General features: G+C 40.7%; 1 protein-coding gene across 1 annotated transcript; it reads right to left on the minus strand.

The window, feature by feature from the left end:
- Positions 1 to 9508: 9508 nt before the first annotated feature.
- LOC102301533 (G protein-activated inward rectifier potassium channel 1) lies at positions 9509 to 25158 on the minus strand. The gene is made up of 3 exons (XM_005928134.3): positions 23500 to 25158; positions 14146 to 14362; positions 9509 to 13734 (listed from the first exon to the last, which is right to left on the minus strand). Exons 1-3 carry the CDS (start codon positions 24166 to 24168, stop codon positions 13061 to 13063), a joined length of 1560 nt encoding a protein of 519 aa, XP_005928196.1. The 5' UTR covers positions 24169 to 25158; the 3' UTR covers positions 9509 to 13060.
- Between the last annotated feature and the right edge of the window lie 2430 nt (positions 25159 to 27588).

The raw sequence follows: 27588 nt of genomic DNA on the forward strand, positions 1-27588 counted from the left end.
TTTTATATCAAAAAAGGGTTTATATCAAAATCTTAGATTAGATTAGCTGAAACTTTATTAATCCCTCGGGTGGGTTCCTCCGGGAAATTTGGTTTCCAATTGCACAGCACCGACAGAATATACAGAATGTGAGCAGAAACATACCATATATACACATCTATAAATACAGAGTATACAAAAGGGATAAATAGAATAAATAGGAATAAGAATACAAGGGAATTGCACATTTCAAGTATGTGAGTCGCCGTTGGATATTATCAGAGGATAAATCTGAGGATATTAAGGCAAAATCTTGCCTATTCCTCATTTTCTCAGTAAAGTGGTCCCTTCAGATCTGATGTTTTCACAGTCCTGGTCATTAAATACAAGAGATTTCAGTCTTTGTGTTTTTTCTTATCACTTCTCAATGATTTGAAACATTACTGTATCTGCACGCTTTCATTCACAGTTTTAAAGAGTTTGAATAGAAAACCTGACGCATTAGAATCAAATGTAATCAAGCTGCAATCATATAGTCTCATCAAGGCAGATTATTTCCTTTCCTAATGTCAAATAATTACGTAAAAATAACCAAGGCTGTTTTTTTTCCAATAAAGCTGCTATTTTCCACTGATAATAGCAGCTTTAATGTTACTGAGAAAAACCAGTGATTTGAAGTTTTACAGACTTTCCAAAAAATAATATTCTTAAAGACAAATTTCATTTTAAATAATTACAACTGAAAAACTAAACAACTAAAAATATGTATTCATTTGCATCTTCTCTATAACAGTTTGACTTATCAGCAAAATGGTGCATTAACTTGACGTGGAGTCATTCTATTCATGTTGTTCCTTACAGCATAAGTCTGATGAATAGAGACCCATGAAATTACATTTCTGTAGTGTGTAGTGAAGGGGAAACCTTCAAGGGAAAAATTACCTTGAGACAGTCATTTTTCAGGTGGACGCTTTCTTGAGTTACAGAAACAAGTAAATTTCCTTCCTTCCCTCTTCTGGAATCACAGTAGATAGGACACCATGGCAATAAAACGCACTCGAATTGTGAGTCATGGAAAAAGTAAAGAAAGAAAAGCAATTGAGATTCTGCAAGGGAGAGCTGAGCACTATTTACCTATGCTGCCCAGAGTGAGCCTTTGGGCACATTATACAGATGGCAGCACAAATAAATGATGCCTTATATTGATCAAAAGGAAATGTTTTAAAAAATCTGCTTGATTTCCTCATTGCTATTCAGGAATAATTTCTGTTGTGCAAAATATTTTGGAATTGTAAGGTTTTGTCTTTGATATTTTCATGAAATTCTGAATTACATTATATATGTCTATATATAGGTTTTTTACTTGTGGTATTTTTTCTTTCTGTTTCAAAACCGAGTCAGTTTATTTGTGCATTTTAGTGGAGTTTGAATCATCTGGATAGTACAAGAAACTCCCAGTTAACATTATACTTTCAAAGCAGTAGTAGCCCCAAGGTGCAGATTTATTAATAGTTCATGCATGTAAATGGCTGTATTTGTGTCAAGAGGCCAAAACGCAGTTGAGCTGTACCACCACATCCCAGATGATCTCTTATTTCACATGATCGTCCAGTTCATGAAGTTAACAGTGTAGAGAAGCAGCAATTTTTGTACTCATTGACTATGCATGAGCATCTGGTCAATGTGGATGTGTGATCATGGTGCTCCAACCGAGAGCTTCTCGCTGTGTTTCCCTACGCAAAAGAAAAACATGCAGATATACGGGGCTCGTGGAGTCACGTCCTACTTTCACTTCTGCCTTTGTGGTGGCATAAAAATGCTATTTGAGACAGACATGACAATGATTCAAAATGAAATCTAAATTGGTACAAAAAGGACTACAGTCTACAGTCAAACTTTAGAAGCCTTACAGTCTAGGACTGGTAAGATTTGTGAAAATGTCTCTTTTGGGGGTTTAAAAAAAAGCAATGAAGCTGGAAGTAATACAGCTTCATATCTTTGTTTGCTTTACTTTCGTAATAAAGTTCCCTTTTCACTGAGTACATACTGTGGAAATTGAGTTTTATTAAAGGATAATCATAGTGGAAACCTTTCTTAATCACTGTAACTAGATACAGTGCTGATATACTTGTTTTGTACTCCACTACAATTCAGTACAAAAACAGTGCTTCTCAGCAATAACTATTTGCTTTTTAGATTACTTTTAGATGACTTAATATGTCTGTAAAATATTAAAAACCCAAATGTATACACTCACATTTAAACTTGTAAAAGTAATGAAAATAACCAGTTTAAGTTCAAACCAAGCACCAGAAAGGGGAAGAAAGGTGATTTAAATGACTTTCTACGTGGCATGGTTTCTGGTGCCACACACAGTGGTCTGACATCTCTGGGGTTTACAGAGAATGGTCCATACGAGAAAATATCTAGAGAGTGGTAATTTAAAAAATACCTTGTATATCAGAGGTTTGAGGAGAATGGTCAGATTGCTAAAAGCTGACAGGAAGGCGACGGTAACCAAAGAAAGAAAGACACTTGTTGAAGTCAAGGTATGCAGAAGATCATCTCTGAATGCACAGCACGTCAAACCTTAAAGCAGTTGGGCTACAGCAGCAGAAGACCACACCAGGTGCTGCGCCTGTCACCTAAGAACAAAGAACTGAGGTTACGGTTCGCAGGGTCTTACCAAAATTAAACATTAGAAGGCTGAAAAAATGTGGCCTGGTTTGATGAGTTTTGATTTCCGCTGCCACATTCAGGGTCAAAATTTGATGTAAACATGAAAGCATGGATCCATTATGCATTGTATCAACAGTTCAGGGTGACAGTGATGGTGTTTACTGGTGTAATCTTATTGGCACAGATTGGCACCCTTAGTACCAATTGAGTACGGTTTAAACACCACAACCAACCTCAGTATTCCTAATGAACATTCCCATCCCTTTATAACCACAGGGTACTCAGGGTCATCATTGAGATGCAATAGAATGGGAGATTCACATGGATGTTTGTTCTAACAAATCTGCACCAAATGTGTGATGTTATCATCTCAACATCTCCAAAATCCAAAATCTCAGAGGAATCTTTCCACCAAATTGTAAATATTTTGGATTCAAAAGGGGGGTCATGGCCATGAGTGTATAACAATTTATACACCCAACTCTTCCTCTTTGATATACAGAATCAAAATATGACATGCTTAATATGAAAAAAGGAAAAAAAAAGAAAAAAAAAGACATGCTTAATATGACAGCATTGAATGATGATGTGATAAAACACATATTACTATTAAAGTAACATTTCTGTTTTTGTTTACTTTTTAGGTGGTTTTCACCTGCAGGGCCATTTTCAGTATGTGCATATAATCTACAAGCTACAAAAAATAAACCATTTATGCACAATGAGTCAAAATAATATGATAACTATCAACGCATAAACACTACATTAATGTTACAGCTAGGTGGGAGCTTTTAACTCCTTGAGATAGTCAAATTAAGTGATAAAGCGCAGTAGATGTATAAAGTTTCCTAGTAAGTTTCCAAGTAATGCTGTTCTAGAAGAATTAAATGCACTTAAAACAGTCTCAGTTATACAGTATATATCTAGTTGATAAATTCAAGTTTGGGAAGCCTTCTTCACACATTAGTTAGTTATGGAGTTCCACAGGGTTCTGTACTAGGACCAATACTTCTTACATTATACATGCTTCTCTTCAGTAATGTTATTAGATAACACTTTATACTTTTTCATTCTCATACAGATGTAATCATCTTTGATGCCAGATTACACAAATTGATTACTACAATTACAGGGATGTGTTAAAGACATGAATGGCTGGATGACCTGTAATTTCCTGTTTCTGAATTTAGACAAAACTGAGGGTATTATAATTGGCCCTAAACAAATTTTCAAAACATGGTACCTAACTTACTCTGGATGACATCGCATTGGCCTCCAGTAACACTGTGAGAATTCTTGGTGGGTTTTTGTGATTAGCATATGTCCTTCAGCACATATACTAAACAAGTATGTAGGACTTCCATTTGATCAGAAACACTCTTTCTAACAGTTATATTGAAAAGCTAATTCACACACATTACATCTAGGCTGGACTATTGCAATTCTTTGTTATCAGGCAGTTCTGAAAGCTCCCTGAAAAGCTTTTACTTATCCAGAAATACTGCTGTGAGAGTGGTAACAGACGGGAGAAAGATCATATTTCTCCCATATTAGTTTATCTTCCCTGGCTGTCTGTTAAATCCTAAATAGAATATAAAATCCATCTTACAATAATCAGGCCCCATCACATCTTAAAGACCTCCTAGTATTATATTACCCTAATAGAACGTTTCAGTCTCAGATTGTAGGTTTAAGTAGAATGGGAGGCATAGCTAATCAGACACTGTCCTATAGAACCAGCTCTCAGTTTGCTTTCCATTTTAATAATCATTATATTTAGGGCTGGATAAGTAACTATATATTACTCCTCCACTACCCCGTTTTTATTCCCCATATATAAAAACACCCAGCACGCCCCTGCGGGCGGTTTATCCTTCAAGCTCGGGTCCTCTACCAGAGGCCTGGGAGCTTGAGGGTCCTGCGCAGTATCTTAGCTGTTCCCAGGACTGCGCTCTTCTGGACAGAGATCTCCGATGTTATTCCCGGGATCTGCTGGAGCCACTCGCCTAGCTTGGGAGTCACCGCACCTAGTGCTCCGATTACCACGGGGACCACCGTTACCTTCACCCTCCACATCCTCTCGAGCTCTTCTCTGAGCCCTTGGTATTTCTCCAGCTTCTCGTGTTCCTTCTTCCTGATATTGCTGTCATTCGGAACCGCTACATCGATCACTACGGCCGTCTTCTTCTGTTTGTCTACCACCACTATGTCCGGTTGGTTAGCCACCACCATTTTGTCCGTCTGTATCTGGAAGTCCCACAGGATCTTAGCTCGGTCATTCTCCACCACCCTTGGGGGCATCTCCCATTTTGACCTCGGGACTTCCAGGTTATACTCGGCACAGATGTTCCTGTACACTATGCCGGCCACTTGGTTGTGGCGTTCCATGTATGCCTTGCCTGCTAGCATCTTGCACCCTGCTGTTATGTGCTGGATTGTCTCTGGGGCATCTTTACACAGCCTGCACCTGGGGTCTTGCCTGGTGTGATAGACCCCAGCCTCTATGGATCTTGTACTCAGAGCTTGTTCTTGTGCTGCCATGATTAGTGCCTCTGTGCTGTCTTTCAGTCCAGCTTTGTCCAGCCACTGGTAGGATTTCTGGATATCAGCCACCTCCTCTATCTGCCGGTGGTACATACCGTGCAGGGGCCTGTCCTTCCATGATGGTTCCTCGTCTCCCTCCTCTTTCTTGGGTTTCTGCTGCCTGAGGTATTCACTGAGCACTCGGTCAGTTGGGGCCATCTTCCCAATGTATTCTTGGATGTTCGTTGTCTCATCCTGGACTGTGGTGCTGACACTCACCAGTCCCCGGCCCCCTTCCTTCCGCTTAGCGTACAGCCTCAGGGTGCTGGACTTGGGGTGAAACCCTCCATGCATGGTAAGGAGCTTTCTTGTCTTTATGTCAGTGGCTTCTATCTCCTCCTTTGGCCAGCCTATTACCCCAGCAGGGTACCTGATCACGGGCAGGGCGTACGTGTTGATGGCCCGGATCTTGTTCTTACCATTCAGCTGACTCCTCAGGACTTGCCTGACCCTCTGCAGGTACTTGGTGGTTGCAGCCTTTCTAGCGGCCTCTTCATGGTTCCCATTTGCCTGCGGGATCCCCAGGTACTTGTAACTGTCCTCTATGTCTGCAATGTTGCCTTCTGGTAGTTCAATCCCCTCAGTTCTGACTACCTTCCCTCTCTTTGTTACCATCCGACTACACTTCTCCAGTCCGAACGACATTCCAATGTCATTGCTGTATAGCCTGGTAGTGTGGATCAGTGAATCGATGTCTCGTTCACTCTTGGCATACAGCTTGATGTCATCCATGTACAGGAGGTGGCTGACAACTGCTCCGTTCCGTAGTCGGTATCCGTAGCCAGTCTTGTTAATGATCTCACTGAGGGGGTTCAGGCCTATGCAGAACAGCAGTGGGGACAGAGCATCTCCTTGGTAGATCCCGCACTTGATGGTGACTTGTGCTATGGGCTTGGAGTTGGCCTCTAGTGTTGTACGCCACATCCCCATTGAGTTCCTGATGAAGGCTCTTAGGGTCCCATTGATCTTGTACAATTCTAGGCATTCCAGTATCCAGCTGTGGGGCATTGAGTCATAGGCCTTCTTGTAATCAATCCAGGCAGTGCACAGGTTGGTCAGTCTGGTCTTGCAGTCTCGGCTGACTGTTCTGTCTACCAGTAGCTGGTGTTTTGCGCCTCTGGTATTCTTGCCAATTCCTTTCTGTGTCCCACTCATGTATTGACCCATGTGCCTGTTCATCTTAGCCGATATGATGCCTGACAGGAGCTTCCATGTAGTACTGAGGCAGGTTATTGGTCGGTAGTTGGAGGGGACCGGTCCCTTCTTGGGGTCCTGGTCGGACGCCGACGGTAGCATCGGTAACCGTCCGACCTTCGGTTAGCCATTCCGGGTGTCTCTCGTTAACTAGCAGCTGGTTCATTTGTGCTGCCAGACGCTCGTGGAGTGCAGTCAGCTTCTTTAGCCAGTAGGCGTGAACCATGTCGGGCCCTGGTGCTGTCCAACTCTTCATACTGGAGACCCTTTCTTGGATATCTGCCACTGTGATGGTTACTGGACCCTGTTCGAGGGAGACATATATATATATATACTTATATTATATATATATATTAGGGGTGCAACGATATTCGTATCGATATTGAACCGTTCGATACAGTGCTTTCGGTTCGGTACGCATATGTATCGAACAATACAATTTTTATAAAAAAATTTTTTTTATTTTTTTTTTTTTTTTTTTTGTGTCCCGTTTGGATCTATAGCCATCAGAATTGTTGTCTTGAGGCCAAGAAAGATGCCAAGAGGATTTATTTTAAGTGGATCATCATATTGGTCCATTTGATTGACCTTTATTATAATTATGAATTTATTTTATTTTCAGTTGCAAACGGGACAGACATGACTGTGGGATAGGACAGGGGGAAAGAATGAAAGAAAGAGGGGGAGAGAAAGAAAGAAAACCAAAGGGGAGAAAAAAAAAGAATACAAAATTTGTAATTTATTTTATCAACTTTCCTTCTGACGATGCTGTCTGTGTTGAGCGCTCAGTGAATCTGCATTTGACTACTCCGCCTAGGCTCGAGAGTGCAGCCAGCGGTGACGCAGTTCACTGCGCATGGTGGAGCAAGCTGCGACAGATCCACCCTCATTCAGATCGGCGTTTGGATTATTGGTTTTCATGGAGTATGACCAAGAGTAACATATGTTGATGCATGCATGCCATTACATGGGTGAACTGTAGCATTAGCCTAAGGTTGGCGTCTGCCAGCACAGGTAGCGTAAGGAGATTGCGGTGTGCGTAGGATAGAGATACACAGCTATGGGACCCGTGACGCACATTACGGACATCCAGTGAAGCAAAAACACATGCATCTACAAACTAGCCGTCATTACATTTACACAGGTTATGACCTGTTGTAATTGCGTGAATTACCAGAAACGGTGTATACTTTTATTTTAAAAGAATTTGTATATTTTTCCAAAGTGCAATGATCAGCCGCATATCGTACCCGGGCTAGATTTTTCAGTCGGGCTACAAATCTATCTTTCCCTCGGGCATTTAGAGGAATTAGTCAATGTTGATCTATCAGTAAATAGCATGTAATATGCTTGGATCGGTGAGACTGTCTTTGCATATTGAATCGCATGAACCTTGTTTTTGCTTCACTCAATGGCACGTGTATAGCGCACTGTCTGTGATGATGAATTTCCAATTCTGACATGTAAATCGTAGCTTACTATGCAAACTGACAATGAAATTCCCGCCTTAAACATGCTAGGTGATCGCCAGGAACGCTGAGCAGTAGTGCGGCTAGAGATTGATATTCGATCTAATGACCCTGAGATGAGACCTTCACAGACGAACTCAATGGTTATTCTGTGGCATAAACAGCGGTAGAGGAAGCCAGAAGCTACCACAAGCCACGAGAAGTTATGACAATCACGACTATAAGGCGACACAAAGAGTGCTCTGTCCACTGCGTTCTCATGGACTAGAACCCTTTCTGTGAGTCATTAAGCAAGACGGCTAAACATACACGCTACAAGGAGTTTCACACCGTGGTAATCAAGCTTATGATAAATCGAAATCAACTCAGGCTATAAGCTGACATTGGATGTCGTTGACGAGAAGTGTAGTCGGATGTACAAGAGGTATCGAACTGATTCTGAACAAATGACAAGAGAATTAAAATGGATCGCAGGCGAATGGGAACATAGGCCTAGCTCACACGTCCTCGAGGTCCAGTCTGGAGTCAGTGATGCGAAACAAATCGATCACACGTACGCCGACCGTGATCGTACCCGCTGAAAGGTGGCCAGGAGACCGAACGAAGCCACGACTAACGAAGTCTTTGCTGTATCGTTGCACCCCTCAGCACCTGATAGTAAGGAAGGGGCCGGACTGTAGTTCAGACATAGGATACAACATCCAATCATAATATGCCAATAGTAGTGTCATAATACCTCAGGCAGCAGAAACCCAAGAAAGAGGAGGGAGACGAGGAACCATCATGGAAGGACAGGCCCCTGCACGGTATGTACCACCGGCAGATAGAGGAGGTGGCTGATATCCAGAAATCCTACCAGTGGCTGGACAAAGCTGGACTGAAAGACAGCACAGAGGCACTAATCATGGCAGCACAAGAACAAGCTCTGAGCACAAGATCCATAGAGGCTGGGGTCTATCACACCAGGCAAGACCCCAGGTGCAGGCTGTGTAAAGATGCCCCAGAGACAATCCAGCACATAACAGCAGGGTGCAAGATGCTAGCAGGCAAGGCATACATGGAACGCCATAACCAAGTGGCCGGCATAGTGTACAGGAACATCTGTGCCGAGTATAACCTGGAAGTCCCGAGGTCAAAATGGGAGATGCCCCCAAGGGTGGTGGAGAATGACCGAGCTAAGATCCTGTGGGACTTCCAGATACAGACGGACAAAATGGTGGTGGCTAACCAACCGGACATAGTGGTGGTAGACAAACAGAAGAAGACGGCCGTAGTGATCGATGTAGCGGTTCCGAATGACAGCAATATCAGGAAGAAGGAACACGAGAAGCTGGAGAAATACCAAGGGCTCAGAGAAGAGCTCGAGAGGATGTGGAGGGTGAAGGTAACGGTGGTCCCCGTGGTAATCGGAGCACTAGGTGCGGTGACTCCCAAGCTAGGCGAGTGGCTCCAGCAGATCCCGGGAACAACATCGGAGATCTCTGTCCAGAAGAGCGCAGTCCTGGGAACAGCTAAGATACTGCGCAGGACCCTCAAGCTCCCAGGCCTCTGGTAGAGGACCCGAGCTTGAAGGATAAACCGCCCGCAGGGGCGTGCTGGGTGGTGTGTTATACACTGCAGCCGTGAAATTGAATTGTATCTTCTTTCTCACATACTATGTGTTTTGTCCTCTCTATGATCTGTTTTTTTTTTCTCTTTTATTTTCCCTCAATCCCTAAGTGATCAAGGCCTATGTCTGTCTTCAGTTTTGCTGGAGGTTTCTTTCTACTAAAAGGATGTTTTTTCCTTCCTGCTGCTCCAGTAAATCTACCAATTTTAAATTAAAATTTTCCTGTTGAAGGTTTTTTCTTCTTATGATCTTCAAGGTAATGATAAGCACTTATTGTGTGTTTTACTTTTGCTTGATTAAATGCAATTTCGTTAGTGTTTTAGCATAACCCAAATATGAAATAAGTCAGTAAATACAAATGAGGCAAACTGTTTATATATTTAAAATTTTTATCAAGAAAGTGCCTTTGAATGAAAATTACACTAATCTTTTTTTCCCCAAGCGCATTTGAATGATCACTGAATAATGAATGCATATTTCAGTTGGTCCATCATTATACATTGTTATGTCTTTGATTTATTCTTTCCCACCACCATTTATCTGAGTTAATTTTATCTTAAGCTGGACGGAGGTCATTTCTTACTCTCAACTAGTTACATAATCACATTTCATTCTTCTGCTATTCTTTGCAGCATGACTAATAAACGCTTGACATCCTCTGATGTTTAAGTCTTATCTCTGCAAGATTTTCTGCCTATGGAGTACATGTGTCAGCAGCAATTATGCCACTTACCAAGCTCCTTTAACCTGTGATTTTTGGCAGCTTGAAAACTAAAATATAAGTAAATATATAATATATATAATATACAGTAAGTTGCAGCCAGAGGAGAAGGTTGAGGGGCTAGATTTAACTCGGTTAACCTTCCAGCCAGGGGTAACTACCTGAAGATTTTGTCTGAAGGATCTTGCTTGTCGTTCTAAAATTTGCTTCAAAACAGAACAAACTCAGGCTCACGTTTAAGGCTTTAATATTTGATGAATGCTGGTTTAGCCATCACAGCAGGTGACACATGAGCTGCTGATAGATTCTGCAGGATGAAACTGCTCTGGATGTTGAGTACAGTGTGCAAATATACAAGCTGAGTCAAACAGAAAAGGCAATACAGCTTTTTTTTTCATAGGGAAAAATCAGTGCTAACAGGCACAGTTGTGTTTTCAAAGAATTTATTATTTAGCAGTTGCAATATGAAGTAATCTTTCCTTTATATTGGCAATAATACACAGATCCTCTGACGTCATCTTCCCTGCATTCCTACATTGTTTTTTTTTTGTTTTTTTGTTGCTGTTGTTTTTTTACATTTTGATAAACCAGTTAATAATGACAGAAAATCTGCAGTCTAAAATTGATTTGTGATTGCATTTGGCACCCCATGTGTAATGGTCCAATGCAAACAGTGCACCAAGAGGTAAAAATTGTTAAAATTGCACAATAGGTAATGCAGTTGCTCATGTGAGCATCCAAATAAATAGTAGTCCTTAAAACATATTAATGTAACATGTGTATCAGGGATCCACTTCAGGTTAAATTGTGTAAAGTTAAACCCTGTCCCCCTGTTGCTTTCTTGTATGGCACTCATGCAGTTTTTCTACTAAATTGTAGATAAGCCGTTGATTTTTTGTTAGCTTTATGTTAACTAGCTAATTAGGCTAATGTAAGCTGTGCATGTGGGATGAAAGGTCAATGTTAGCAAAAAACCCCAAAAACAATGCCTAATCTTGAAAAAATTATCTAAATATGCACTGGATGTCTTCAGACATGATACTGTGCAAAAAGACTGAAGCTAAAGCTGCTGGATTTTACGTAAAAATAAATTTAATTAATTAAAGAGGATATAGTCTTAGAACCTTACTCTCTTTTTCCATCCTCTGATTAGTGTTTGTGATGTCAGGCAAAAAAGCAAATAAAAACTCAAATCATTGTTAGGCAATAGGTGATAGTTATCTGATGTGTTTTAGCAAATGCATATTCCTCTATTGTTCTACAAAATGACTATCAACCAAAGTTAGTCAATAATAGGGACACACCAATCCTGCTTTTACCAATTCTGATCCAATACTGAGATCTTGGCATTGAGTATCTGTTGATCCGGTACCAGAGTTAAATCAATAAACTGTAATCCTCACTGTGAGGAAGAGTATCATTCCTTATGCTTTAGCTAGCACCAGGCTCAACTTAAATCATGCTTTCCTAACAAATACATGCATCCAAGAATAGAAATGTACTTGATTTTATATTTATTAATAAAATAATAAACAACAACAGGAAAAAATAATAAAATCTAAAATGTAATTTTCATTATTTATCTAATTTATTTGCATTAGTCCGAGCTCAGTGCAAGCCTACTGCACACTGCTTTCATTGACAGTCATGCAAGTTTCTCCTTTACTTCCTCTCAATCTGAGTTCACCTGCTTTTACTGCTCCTCAATATATTGGTGTGAAGTTGAGCTGGCACAAGCACATTATGTAACCAAGACTGTAATAAAGAGTAATAAAAGCTTCCAAACAAGTGAAGGACCAAGAAAGAGAAAGCATCAACTGCTGCTTTGCTGTTAGCTTACTTAGTACTTTGTTAGCTTGGCCAATAGCAACCACTGTTGCTGCTGAGTGAATCAAATACAGTAAAAATGAATAGATTGGTCATAGATCATCTCGTTTTAAACAATATCCAATCCAGCCTTTACAATTAGGCTCGGACCAAAATCTGATCCAAATATCATATCGGTGCATTGCTAGTAAAGTGCACCTGGACTACAAAAAAGACTACAAAAAGAAACCAGAGTGTGCCTGGTACAGAAATGTTGTGTCTTGCCTACAGATTGTACATATTCATATGCAAAATCTGTTTTTAGAGATTAGGTACTATTTGACTACTACAGTAGGTTGTCCCGTAGCAAACAGCATCTGCTACAGATAAATTTTACATTGATACAAATGAGCAAACCTCTAAAACACTTTCTTATCCTTTTGCACATTGTTTTATGTTTGGTAAAGACTTAATTTAAACACCACTGCACACTTATTATATGAGAAATCAAGAATAATAAGTGAATCCAAAGCTTGACAGACTTGCCGTGCCTGGTTATCTTTGCTAAGCAGCCACTGGACAGTCACTGTTTTAAGGGAGCTGGTTTAGCAAATGATCAGTCTGATTTATAACTGCCACTTTGGTGCTTGTTCAATTAAAAAAAGTGGATACAGCAGTTTGAGGCCATAAGAAAGTCTTTGATGCAACTTCTGGGAAAAGAAATGAAAGGAACAAGCACAAGGACATAAATGTTAAAAGTCAGTGGGGGGCACAGATGGTGATATATCAAAACTGAGTCACAGTATGAGCGGATGGATGGCTTATTGGTGTTGTCCTTCTATTTGTGGCAATGGACAACTTAGTAAAGAGCCTGATAAGAAATACTGAAAACTGGAGAGAATCTGCAGAAATTACAAAAAAAAAAAAACTAGATCACAGTAGACTTTACTTATATGCAATGCCCATCAAGCCTGATAAATTTTTCAAATTAGTTTTAGTCCTGAAGGTAGTTTGCAGATGTCAGCGGTCAGCATTCATTCTGCGCAGTTTGGGAGGCAGGTTGTCCTCTGGCCGACTCCCTACCGAGGAGATCTGGACTGGTGCTGGGGTTGGAGCAGCAATGGTGCTAATGGCTGTGGGCAATCTGTGCTTCTCCAGCTCACTCTCCTCAGCTTCTCCATCCAAAGACAACAGCTGGACCTGCTCCTCCGGATGTCCTTGCCTCACTACAGGGATGGAGCTGGACCTCAGCCTCTGAATACTAAGCGGCAGATCTCCTGTGCTGGAGGCCTTCCCCCCAGGCAAGGCTGACCCAGTCTTCAGCCCCCTCCAGAGATGCTCCTCCCTGCTGGAGCTCATGCGCTGGAGTTTGCTGGGCAGCCTGGAGACTTGATCATCTACATGGTCTGCATTGTCAGCTGACAGGAGCCTCTCCCTGCGGCCTACTCGGCTGCTGTTCTTCAGCAGAGGCGAAGGGGGAGTAGGCGCAACAGGCAGGGGGTTGGGTGACGTCAGGGAGGACTTCTCCTCCTGCTCTTTGACACTGTAGGGAGGTGTGGGGACTTCAAAGGTGTTGTGGAACTGGGAGTAATCGACTCTGAAGAAGCCCTCTTCAAGAGACATGACAGGGAGGAAGCGATGACCCCACAAGACTTCATCTTCAGTGTAAGATGTCCTTGCCTGGCATGTCATACCTGAGATGAAGAGAAGAGACAGAGTAGAAAAATATTTCAAATACAGACAGGGGAAAAGACAAAGAGGAGATGACTAACACGCTGTAACATTATGAGGAAAACTGTATTAAATAAAAATGGACTGACAGCCAGACAGGAAGCTGATATGAAAGTGGTGAACTGCTTCAGGGACAAGGGAGAGGGAAACATGAAAAACTAACAGAGATGGAAGCAGCCTTGTGTTTTGAATAATTAAACACCATGAAATTAAACATTGTGTTAAATATTTCATTTTATATTACTGAGAAGCTCCATCTAACACCTGCTAAATGATGATGAGACAAATGATAAGGGACAGCGATGCTTACACAAAGTTAGTTGTTTTTAAAAAAAGACAGCAAAAGGACCTCAGAAATAAGAATACGTTCTTACCAGTGGTCTCCACGATGCCCTCCAGAATGACAACAATCTCAAACTGATCGTTCATGAGCGAGCGCTGTGACAGGTCGAAGAACGGGCTGTTGCTGTTGATCTCATGGCAGATAGTCAAAGGTGACACTAGGAAGAGCTGATCCGCCCCTGTCCCGAAACCTACATCCAGTTCACACTGATCCAGAGGCAGGAACTCGCCCTCTGGGGTCTGCCGAGACTGTAGACACAAATGAACAGGACAGTTTATACCAACACTCCCACCAAGGCAGTGTAAGGAAGAAAAGATGTACATTAAATGGATTTTCTAATCTTTCATAAAAGGGGTTTTGAGGGTTTCTACAAAGATGGAGTCCTTCTGACTCTGAGGCAGATTGCTCTGCAGCCTCAAGTCAGAACTCCTGAGATTCTGACTCGTCAGGGACCTAGCTACATAAACTAGAAAGCCTGACTGAGATAATGCTGGTGATTGGCATTTAGCAACTTCATAAACTAGCAAGAGAGTCTTAAAATCACTGATATGAAGTGGACACTTTAAAACCTGACATTATTGTTATATTTTATTTGATTTAAAACAAAAACAAAGCAGAAAGCAAAGTGTAAAAAAATTCATGCCAATTCACAGTTTTGTACTAGGCTGTGGTCAGACTATGCTGGGACCAGTTGCCAGGCAACCAGCATAGACTCAAAGAAGTTACCGGTCATATCTGCCATGCAGAAATGAAAGTGTCGAGTGTCTTCTTGTCACCTAAATTATCTTTAGGACATTATCAGTGTGGTGTTTGCTGTTTATGGAAGTGTATTTCCAGCTGAGGAAAACACATCTGACAAAATGAATTAATTGAATCATATTGTCGTCATGTTAAAAAAAAACCCTCTGAATTTCAAAGTACTGCTTTGCTTTCATGTAGAACATGCAAATGACTCTACCTACACAGCTAAAAGGTTTTATGACCCATTTTAACATACATTTTAGAGCCCTGAACTTTCCTACACATCACCCGAAAGAGGTGCATGTGAGAGTGAAAGGGTCCAAAGCCACTGAAGCATTAACCAGTTTTTAGCCTGCAGTCTCATTGGTTCAAAGTCAGTGTGTTTGGTTGAAGCTAATATTCCTGCACAAAAATAGCTTTTTACAGGCTATAGTTGAGTTCATGAGGACACATTGTCAATCTGCCAGGTTTAACCTCTCCTTTGCAGTACCTACCACTTGGTGAGTACTTTTCATGTGAAACCCAACTACTGCTACTATATATATGCACGTATTCTTTATCCTTGATCAAAAGGTAACCGAAGCTGCGTTTAAAGTCCACTGGAATAGCATTGAAAAGGCAATTTCCTTCTGGAATTTCACATGGTACCATATGAAATTGGATACTTAGAGAGTTAAAGTGGGGAGAATGAGTTGTTTTTGGTGCTCAAAGGCAGACAGGGTGAAGCCTGTAAACTAGAAGTGGTTGCTGAGAATTGCTTCCATCAGCCACACTTATTGAAAAACGGGACCGTAATGAAGAAGATGTAGATGTTATCTTTGGTCCCAGGCTCACTTGTGGTAGTACTGTTGCAAAACAACAGCAACTAAATACAAAGCGCTCCCAGAACTGCTTCGACAGACCTACACGTCTTGTCAGATGGGGACAAAAAGATTTGGAAAAATCTGTTAATGTTACAGCAGCAATCTGTCGAGCCCCAATTGCTGCTGTAACATTCAGATGGTAGGGTCAGAATTTGACATAAACAACATAAATCCCATGGATCCATCCTGCCTCGTATCAGCTTGTCAGGCTGGTTGTGGTGGTGCATTGGTGTGGAGGATATTTTCTTGGCACACTTTGGGCCTCTTAGCACCAACTGAGCATCATTTAAACTCCACAGCCTTGCTGATTATTGTTGATGACCATGTCCGTCCCTTTATTACCACAATGTATCTATCATTTGATGGCTGCTTCCAGCAACATTAACGCACCATGTCATGAAGCTCAAACCATCTTAAACTTTCCAGCAAACATAATTAAACCCCTAATGCTGATCAAAACTGGTTGCAGTACAACATATAAAACTTAACCATAGACGGACAGACCATGCTCCTATACAGAGTTCATGTCAGAACATCTCTTACAAAGTGTGAAATAGATTACATCAATCCACCATTTAGGGTTTTTTTTCTTCTTATAATTCTTTTCTCAATAATTATAATTCATTTCATTTCATTTATTCTAACTAACAAACCAACAACAAAGAAAAAAAACTTAAATGCAAACTTTCTCTACAAAGTCTAATCAAGATATCGAGGCAATGTTTAAGAAGTACCTTAAACCAATGCCAAAGTAACATCTGTGACGTCTTTCAATTGTTATATTGGAAGAAAAGACCACCAGCTAACAGCTATTCAGTACTGAAATTTCTACTGGGTGGTTTCTTGAGCACAACAATGAGTTCACTGTACTCAAATGGCCTCCACTGTCACAGATCTCAGTCAAACACAGCCTCTTTGGCATGTGGTGGAAAAAGAGATTTGCATCATGGATGCACCGTCGACAAATTTGCAGCAACTGTGTGAAGCTGTCATATCAATATGAACCAAAAATTCTGATGGTTCCAAATCTATGATGAATTAAAGCAGTTCTGAATGCAAAAGGAGATCCAACACAATGTAAGCAATGTGGACCTAATGAAGTGTATTTTTGCTGTATAGTGGTAAAAGCAAGAACAACTGACCTGAGGAGGCAATAGCACTGAAATGTACTTGTCACACTGACTGGCAGACATGCAGGGTAAAAGTGAGAATGAAGGTGTTAAAACAATAGTCTCTCACCTTCCCAGCATCTCGTTCTGACAACCCAAGCACCAGTAATCTTTATTTCTTTTTTTTTTTTCATTCACTGTGTACACACCTCATAATTTCCAGCAGATTAGACCCCATTGAAATTCTCAGCAACAGTCTGGCCTTAAGAAAACCAACATTGTTGACCAAATGTAGACCAAATAGGGCAAATCTAAATAAGCAAAGTATGTGTTAAATGAAAATATCAAGAAAGAAGCTCAAAGAAAAGGCCAAAAAGAAAAAATACTGATAATACCCATATGAGTTCTAACATTTCATACATAAACAGAAGGGTGAAAATCATATTTCCCCGTTGTTAATGTTTATTAGTAGATTAAATAGATTATATCTTCTTCCCGTCGCCTACTGTTAACTTTCATGAAGAGTGGCCTCCCCGGCCCTTTGAGCAAGGAGCCAATCGGTTCACAGATGGCAAACAGCCTGTCATTTGTATTCACCGTGATGTTGAGGACAGAAGGGTGTGACATTTCACAGGAAGACGTCTGTGCCCACAGATCCCCGGCTCGCCTTCTTGAGGGAAAGTGTCACCCATCATGCTGCATCAGTGGCTGCCGCTCACTGAACGCGCAGACGGGGAGCCGATGTAACATGTCCACTGAAGTTAAGTCAAAAAAGCAAGAAATGCGGATGTTTTTTATGTAACAGTGAGAACTCTACTTAAAAGGAAACAAGCAGAAAAAGCTGTAAAAAGCTACACCACCCACCGCGCCTTTGATCTGTCAGTCTACGGGGTGTATTCTCGTAACAAATAAAATAATGTTACTCGATTTGGGGATTTCATCAAGGAAGAGATGTAAAATCTCCTCAGTCAGAGTCTGATCATGCCTGGAATGGAGGGGTGCCTGCATAGGGTGGCTTTGCCAAACCAAACAAACTGCTTCTGTTTACCTTTGCCATTAAAGATAAAGTAATTCCATCTTTGATGCCTAAAACAATCAGGTCATGTCCGCTGTAAAGTGTTTTGGCAACTGTTAAGCCATTAAATGCATTAATCTGTTTACTCCAGCTGGACTTCCTGGATCGATTGTCTTACCGGTAGCCACTATAAATAACAGACACCCTTGCAAAAGCAGCCCTTCCTTTTGCTTTTGGTCTAAATCCCAGCTTATAGGATTACATCGTCTGACATTAAATACTTTTCACTTTATTGCTGAGAGCTTGGAGATATTACTCTCACTCTGCATGATAAATATAAAGTGGCATTCATCGGGCAGTTTGCTTAGCTTAGCAGCACAAAGCTATCATTTCAAAGCAGCAACCTCCAGGGCTGAGAAATGAGTAGCAAAAACAGTAGTTCCTGCATTGGCTACTTGTGGCTGGCTTCAAAAGCAAGACAGTCCCCACTGACTCCTGTGGGGAAATACCCAACTTCAGCAATGAATTTAACACTTTTACAGCCTTTAATAAAAAAAACTTTACAGTAGCTCCTTTTAGAGCACACCCATTTTTATGTTTTTTTTATGTTTGTTTTTATTGTTGATGTCATTATCTGACAAATATGACCTCCTGCTTGGTACAGACTGTATGCTACAGAACTTGTCCTGTCTCCAGCCCCTCACTCCCAAACTGGCTGCAGCATATGGTTGTTTCCTGTTAAAAAGGAGTTTTTCCTTCCTGCTGTTGCCAAGTCTTTGCTCATATGGGTCTTCTGATTGTTAGGGTTTTCTCTCTGTTATTATTAAGGCTTTACCTTACATTACCAAGTGCCTTGATTATTGAGAAATGAACCCTCTTGTCTAACTATGGTATAGATAAGAGGGTGGAAAAATGCTAACATTGAGGCTCTTCAATTATGCCTCTGATGTTTTCATATTTACACTTAGTGAACAGTAAAATGCAGTCCAGTGTGGTAATAGGTATTGCTGCTTAAATCCTTTTTATCCAGCTTAATTATCCATCTAACTGCCCTTCTTTTTAGCAGCAATCTTTATGACATCAAAAACAGGCAAAGCTCAAGATTTCCTTCTATTTAAATATAATAATGGTGCTACTGCACTAGATTTTCCCATTTGGAAACCAGTGTACTGGTAAGTCATTTATTTCTGGGTGTAAAGGTAAAACTGCTGATTTTAATAAATCCTCACTGCTTGCCTCACTAGCACTGTAGTGCTACAACAGAATTATACCCCTGCCAAGGACGCAGAAAGCTGCTGGATGGCTTTAACAATGTAAAAGCCTTGTGTGTTCTCTTAGTGCTGCTAAACAGTCAGCGCCACAGGGGGGAAATTAATGGCCTTTGGAAGAGGTCCTGATATGGAGGGGGTGCTTAATTTACCAAGCCACCTGAGATTCAAGTTGAGTGAAGGCAGGCCCTCTCCCTGGTGACTCACTTCCCCTTCAGTGAGAGTTTGTGTGGACTGTGTGTGCAAATGCATGTGTTTGAGAAAGATACTAAACCCAGACATCAACAATGCAACACAAATGTATTACTTTTGTGTTTGACATGCAAATGTGGACATGTGTCCAGCTACTGGGCTTTGAGCGGGAGATAAAATGTGATTCTCGCACAGACGTTGCATTCTATCTCTCAATCTGTCTGCCACAACATTATCGCTTTTCTTTTTTTGCCTCTTCTTCTCTTCTTTCTTCTGCTTTCCCTGCTTGTCCTTCAGAGTTAGACGGTGGCAGATGTTGCGAGTCATGCCGGCATATCTGCCTGCCTGTCTCGCTAAGCTCCTGCATGCATGCCTGTCTCTCTGCTTCTCGCCCTTATCACTTATCTCCTGCTGTGGACCAACCTACTGAGACAAGCTTCTGTTGACACTGACGAGCACCGCCCAGCTGTCACTCTCCCCCGCTGCATTTTTGTTCAGTCTTGTTTGCCACACTTGCTGCTGTCTACTGCTTCCATCTCCTTTGTCCCACCAATTTTTTCCTTGCCAAGATAAGCTCGTTACGACCGCGCTCTGACGGCAACCCACATGCCTGCATGTTTCCATTTTAATATTATATTTCACTTGTGCTGCAGGGGTCAGAGCACCTCTGCATTCCACTGGTTTATTAATTAATGCTGCATCAATATTAATGGAATTTCAAGGACTTTTATGTTTTTACATTAACATGCGTTGTGGATATAGGGTGGGCAGTACTGCCAGAGAGCTGTGTTTCTGCTCATAATTAAGTTTGTTATGTGTAACCATAAAATTGGGATCTACTATTATATTTCACCAGACACAAGTTAATTACTTGTGTCTTGGTCACAAGTCACGGAAGAAGGGAGTGGGAGATTGAAATAAGGCTACAATGTTTAAAGTAAATCTTTTATATTGTTATCACATCTTCTAGACAAGTCCCACATGTCACTGAGCTTGTCGATAAAAGAGACATGTGAAATGGAAAGAGGCACGCCCACCATCACCTCCTACTTTACATTTCTACTTGTGCTTCAGTCCTCTAAACTTCTACTGATGAAACTCAGTAAAATTCACATCCAGCAGTTAGAGGGCAAACTCAAGGAGATCAGTGTTGGCTTTAATGTTCATAGCCAATAGCAAGGGGGAATTATTTAGGACTCCAGTGACAGTTTCTTACATCATTGTGTAAAAGAGTCAGAAAATACATAGCTGAAGAATCCAAATACTCCACCAAGTATTCTTTTCTGTAATAATTCACTGACTGCACACACACCAACTTTACTTTTTCCCAAAAGTCCAGAGTATCCAGGTCCCACAGCATATTTATTGCCCATGCCTAGGTATCTCCGTGCCACCGTACGTTTGCACTGCTCCATCATTAGGATTTACTGCAGCATGCCTCATTTCTTCAGCCAGCTTTGTGGGCAAAACATCTGACAGTGACCTTGAGTGGCGTGCTACCTGAACATGAGCCATGGCATCGTTTGCACAGTGCAGCTGTAGTACTAGAGGGCTATGTTGAATCAATCTACTCTACAATACACCGCTGTGCAGTCTGACAACACAGTGACGTACATGGGCAGGAAAAAAGGAACAATGCAGCAGTGCTACAATCATACCCTGCACACAGATTTCACAGCACGATTAGTCCAGGATCCAAAGATGATGAAGGCTTCTTCTTAAAATATCACAATCAGCTAATGTGGACAAGACTTATGAATTCATCAAACAGGTTTTGACCCTTTACTGCAGGTTAATTGAATATTTTTATTTTTATTTTTATTTTACACGTGATTCATGTGTCCTGGACATCTGACCTTCCATTAACACATAAATGATTGTAGCTTAAAAATATCATTTAATGATCATTACTCACTGGCAGAAATCCCAGGTCAGGATCATCACATAAATTTAATCAACTGATCTTAGAAAGGAAGCCAAGGACTGTTTAAATAAAGTCTGAAAAAAAAAAGCTGATGGATGACAGCACTCTAAACAGCAAATGTTTACCATGCAGTAATTAAGCAGCACTCCAGGCTGGCACGTTCACTTAAACTTGAGACGTGAGGCAAGACCAAGAAAGCTACCTGCACAGCTAAAGTACTGGGTCTCCATTATGTATCTAATCAGCAACAGTAATGCAGCATTTGTTCCAGTACGTTCTGCTGTGAATGCTACAAATCACACCTGACTGATGAATTCAGTTCCAGTATCAGGAACCGAATACAGCTTAAACTTTCATAACAATTCCTCTTTAATGATAAATCTACAGTGGCTCTGATTGAGGCTGAAATTTTACAGCGTGTCCCGTGGGTGTTTGTTTTACTGCTTTCATTCTGTTATTTCAAACAGGACAGAATGCATTAGAGGTGACTATGCAGAGTGTAAAACGGCCTGAAATGAACTGCCCTCCTCTGCAGAGGGAGGAAAGTTGATGATGGTGCATTCTGTGTGATTATTCATCTGTGAGACTGGTGATTAAGTGCAATCAAGACACTATATTTTTCCTTTCCCTTTCTCAGCTGTTAATTAAAGGACAATTGATAAAGTAATGAAAGAAAAATGGGAGAAAGAGCTGAAACAGTGGCAGTAATAAGGCTTTTAATAATGAGTGACTTTTATTTATTATTTCTTTCTTTTTATTGAAGTCAAATGAAAAATAGACGGATTAAAACATTTTAAAAGGACTTTAAACATTTTTTCTGTTGACTTGGTTAAGAAAACAAAATAAACAACTAAGTACAATCAACTCGTTGGTGTGAGTTCATAAAAGTGAGCCATCACTGAAGATCACCTCACAACTCCAAAGGAGTGACAAAAGCACATCTAACTGTCACAACAAAGCGCTGCCGGCTATTAAGGTTTAAACTGATGAACACCGCTACAGGGAGCTTATGCTGGCTCATACAAAGTCCTCAAATTGTGATGAATTGTTGTGTTTGGACTTTTTTCAGCACCTGAGATACACAGACACTGTTGAGCACTGTCCATCAGTCATAAGGTCTGCAGGCCAAAAAGAAATGTTGCTTAGAGGACTTGAGAAAAGCATTCCGCTGGTGAGAGAGTGCTGTTTGAAGCTGCAGTTTCAGTCTATTTCAGTTGTGAAATTGCATGACACAAAATGTTTTCCTCTTCCCTTTTATCATAGCCGACAGCAGCTGCCTCAGCTCTCCTTTCATCCTCCGGATTTTTATTTTTATTTTTTGCAGCGCTGAAAGGCAGCAGTTGCTCTGGTAAAGTGCCAAATCACTGTCACGTCTCAGTATTTAATAGTTACATTTTGTCCTGTCTTTAGGAAAGAGTGGCCACAGGAATTACAGCCATTGTAGCCGGTTAACTTTAGAAATGATCTTTTAACCAAGTGCTCATGCTGTAGTTGGCCACAAACTATTTCCTGGGGGAGGCATTCATCTCATCTGTGGACAGCTTAAGTTGAGGCTGAATTTGAATATACAACCCACTGACAGCCATACTGCTGACTGAAGGAGGGGTGGGGGGCAGTTTGTGATGACCCTCACTGAAGCAGGCGGCTCACTCAGCATCTCAGAAATGAAGAGAGGAGAGCTGATAAACACAGAGCTGAAATACACAGCCTGTAGCTGTAAGTAGGATGCTCCGGGGAGTAAATGGCCACTTATTAAAGCACAACTCACGATGGAGCCTCGCTATAAAAGCAGAGCCCCTACAGCAGGGATGCTAAACTCATTTCAAATCACGTACAGGCTGATCTTAAACTTGGTAGTTCATTGTCCAGACTGTTCTGTACCTATAAAATATAAATCTTCCATTAGGTCAGAAAAAATTTACAATTTATCTATTACTTAATTTATTTTGGTGTAGTGTGTGAATGGAAGTTGTTTATATATATATATATATATATATATAGGAAAAGCTGTAACACTTGGAGAGTTACAGTTAAAAGTTCTAAGTCCATGCTTTCCTTCGTATATTCCAGGCCGTCCAGTGGGAATCTTTGCCCTGACATAGTCAAATCTGGGAATTAACAGAAATTCGGTGCATGGCTTGAAAAACGGTCACAACACTTAACACGCACTTAACAATTTGAGAGTGTTTTTTATTCAGACACAACACGTTCAGAGTTGAGGTGGCGCAGGAGAAACATCCTCTGGCTATCACCCAGGTAACGCGCGTGCTTACCTTTATGAGTTTGCACCTGATCTGAGCGGACACCATGTGGCTGTTTCGCAGGTTTCCCACTCGGAACATGAGGCATAACTTCCCGTCCCGCTGCGAAATGACCGCGTCCTGGCTGAACATCAGCGTCTCCGCGCGCTTCTTGGGCTGCGACATCTTGATGAACATGCAGCCAATCAGGAAAGCGTCCACGATGGAGCCCAGCAGCGACTGGAAGAGGAAGAGGATGATACCCTCAGGACACTTTTCCGTGATGTACCGGTGGCCGTAGCCGATGGTCGCCTCGGTCTCGATGAAGAACAAAAACGCAGAGGGAAAGTTGTAGACGTTGGCGACGCACGGGGTGTAGGACGAGTTGTGGCCGCCGTAGCTCAGGTCTCCGCGGATGTAAGCGATGACCCACCACATCGAAGCCATGACCAGCCACGCCACCGTGTACGTGAGGATGAAGATGAGCAGGTTCCAGCGCCACTTTAGATCCACCAGCGTGGTGAATAGATCAGAGATGTACCTGCTGGTTTCACTCCCAAGGTTACCGTGCTGGACATTGCAGCGGCCGTTCTTCTCTACAAATCGCTGCCTCTTTTTCTTCACCGGCGCGGAAAAAGTCATGCTCCGGTTGGTGTTTACCACCTGGTAGTCCTCGCCAAATTTCCGCCGTATGGCTGACATTGTGTGCTTTCGGTCACCTTACTGGCAACGATCAGTTCTTGTGCAGAATCGGGCTCTTTGCGCAAGTTTGGCACCGTCTAACCAAAACCGTGCAACAGCATTCAGCAAAGACATGCCCCGCTCGCATCCCACGAGATGGAGATGCGCTTCTCTCCGGTAAATTAATCGTAGGCTAAATGAGCCGAGATTCTGCGCAATACATCATTCATACTCGGTCCCTTTTTCGGTCCCAATTGATAACTTTTTTTCTTTTTTTATTACGATACCATCCGTTTAGGGAGCCGTACAATAAAATGATGTCAGTGTTAGCTGCTTTTAATCAAGCTAACTAGATTCAAAAGTCTGTGTCCTTGGGTCCTTTGTAGATCCAGTGCTGTGTCAGTAAACCTGTGCGTTAATAAGACGGCAGGCTCCAGCGCGCCCTTGTGCCCGAGGAAATACGTCCTGGTAGGAGTGACTTCAAATTAAAGACTGTAGAGGAACTGCAGCACGGATGGCAGATTTCACTTTCACGGGGGTGGGCTTACGTGGGGATACAGACCAGGGAGTGCTTTTTTCTTTTTATTTCATTTTTCCTTTTTGCCTGTTTCCAATAATTCGAAAGCATAAACATTCAAATTCACCATTGACCGCATTACTATCCTTAGTCTGTGTTTTCGACTTGTTTTTTATATGCTTTGAAATCTGTTTGTTATTACTAAATTATCGAGGTGCCCATCACCAGAGAACATTGTGCTGTACTATAAAATCGTGTCATTACGAGTATGGCGCGTGGTGGTGGATGTTTATCTCCACCTAGTGTTTCTACAGTGGAAGTAAATGAAATCCGATGACAGTGGTCGTTCATTGTAAAGTTCCAGCTTGAGAGCGATGAAATGTTTATTTAAAAGGGTTTATTCAGAATATGAAATTCATCGGTTGATATTGAAAATGGAATTATAATCTATGGTACTGATGTTTTCGGAGTAATGAGATGAGTCATGTCATCAGCACATGTTATATGTGCATATATTCTGTGTGTGTGTGTGTGTGTTTTAATAGACTCAATATAACGTGAAAATAGATTAAAACACCGTTTTGAAGACGTTTCATGCTTTAAAGTCTTTTGCACCAGCAGATGGCTGCCCCTCACTGAGCCTTTTTTTTTTTTTGGTTAAAAGGGAGTTTTTTCCATCCCACTGTCGCCAAGTGCTTCCTCAAAAGGAGTCTTCTGATTGTTGGGGTTCTCGGTTTTGTTGAAGGATCTATACTTTGCTTTATAAATGCAATCAAATTGAATTGAATAGAATTTGGCTTTCTATAGCTGCAAACACCTTTATCAAATATTTTTGAATTTTTATTTGTTTTTTTCTCCACGGTATTTATTTTTAATTTAACTTTTCATATTTGTTGCTTTAATCATTTTTGTTCAGCACTTTGTAACTTTGTTTAGAAAATAAATTGCTTATATACAGCTATTTGAATTGGCTGAGTGGTTAGGATGATGCAGGTCATCGGGATCAAACACAGAATAAAACAACCACCAGAAAGCAGGAAATGAAGTATTCTACAATGAAATCATAATAATTGTGTATGGAAAAATGTCAGTCAGAACACTAAGTTAAAACATATTGGTTGATGTTTGCAGAAGATACAGGTTTTGTGGGGATTACCAATTGTATATTACTGATATATAAAGTGCAATTACATACATGTTTACACAATGTATTGAAAGGGGGCTTCATAAACTAGTAAGTAATCAAAACTCTGCTGTTTCCATACAACAAGAAAAGGCAATGTCACTCAAATAATTCAAACTTTTTTTATATATATAGATTTCTACAAACACAACATTGTGCGTTCTCTCACTTCTTCCTTTAACAATGCTCTGAAGTGTTTGGGAACTGAGGAGTACTTTTAAACATTTAAGTGTTTTATTGTTCTGTCTTGATAAAAGATTTCAGTTCTTCAGAAGCCCGGGATGTCTTGAGTTGTACTTTCTGTTTCATTTTTCAGGAATTACAGACAGGAGGGCTTTGCACCCACACACCCACACCCTTTTATTACTGAATCAAATCATGTTACTAGAAACACCTTGCAGTTTTTCCTTGTTTTGCTGAAATAAGCAACATCAAAGTTGCTCAGAAAGGTGTATATGTTGTTCAGGATCAATAGAGTCTTATATATTTGCCGAGACTTTCTTTCACAATGACCTGTAGTTAATCACTCTCCATTTTTATTACTGAAAGACTGCACTGTTCTGCAATACTATTTATAAAGCAACCATGTTAACCAGTTACTAGGATTTTTCACACAACATTTCCAGACTCCCGTTGTTTCTGTTCTGTATTTTTAGAAGCACCACATTCAAACTGTGGATATTTTTTAAAATGATTAATAAAAAAAACTATGTTTCAGTATTTGAAATTATACCTTGAAGTATAAGATCCCTGTATTCAGTTTAATGTACGTTTTACAGTGTCACAACTCTTCTGGGAACAGGGCTGTATATATACCAGCGCACACAAACATACAGCATGATCCTGCTCTAATAGTTTGATATGATATTCCTCTTTTTGAATTCAAATGTGAGAATGTGGGATATATATATTGAACTTATGAATGAGAAGATTAGATCACATGAGATGATTTTCCTCCCTGTTTGTGTTCTTTAGATCGCGTATCTTTGAGTTACCGTGGACCACAAATCTAAATTAATTCCCAAACTATCATATCAAAGCATTTCTTATACTATGCCAACATACAAAGATAAGATAGCTTTGTGTGAGTGCACCGAGTGTAAGGATTTTTGGCTATTAAAAAAAATAATAATTAAGCTGTAAATGATACTTGACTTTAAAAAAAAAAACGAAAACATTTGTGCAATACAGGAAGCCATCATTTACCTGAACCACACACACTCAGAACAAATTTCCATCTAGTAACATTAGCAGGCAGAGCTCTGATGAGTCAGTTTATATGAAAAACAGTAAAAGCATTCGCTATATCAAGTTATCGGATGTAACTGTTAAGTTATTAAACTTTTCTGCTGCAAATCTCTTACGTCACTATCGTACTTGTATTCCGGAAAATTCCTATCAGAGGATTATAAAAGTATAATAAAAAACTTTGTGATTAAGACATAGTTATCAGTTTATTTGCTTAACGACTGAGATGTTTTTTGTCGACTCAGTCAACAAGAAAACACTCCAAGGTCACAATGAAAAAAAACAAAGTGTCCCTTTTTATATATATATATATATATATATATATATATATATATATATATATATATATATAGATATATATATATATATGTATATACTTTATGATATTGGCTGTCAAATGAAAATGCATACGTGGGAGGAAAAAAGCTCTCAAGAATTGCTGTGCAATCAGTCAGAATAACCATCTCTACTCAATGACAAATGCAGTGCTTCG

This window comes from Haplochromis burtoni, unplaced genomic scaffold, assembly GCF_018398535.1.
Source record: "Haplochromis burtoni strain Fernald_Lab_line unplaced genomic scaffold, NCSU_Asbu1 Contig_108, whole genome shotgun sequence".
Lineage (NCBI taxonomy): Eukaryota > Metazoa > Chordata > Actinopteri > Cichliformes > Cichlidae > Haplochromis > Haplochromis burtoni.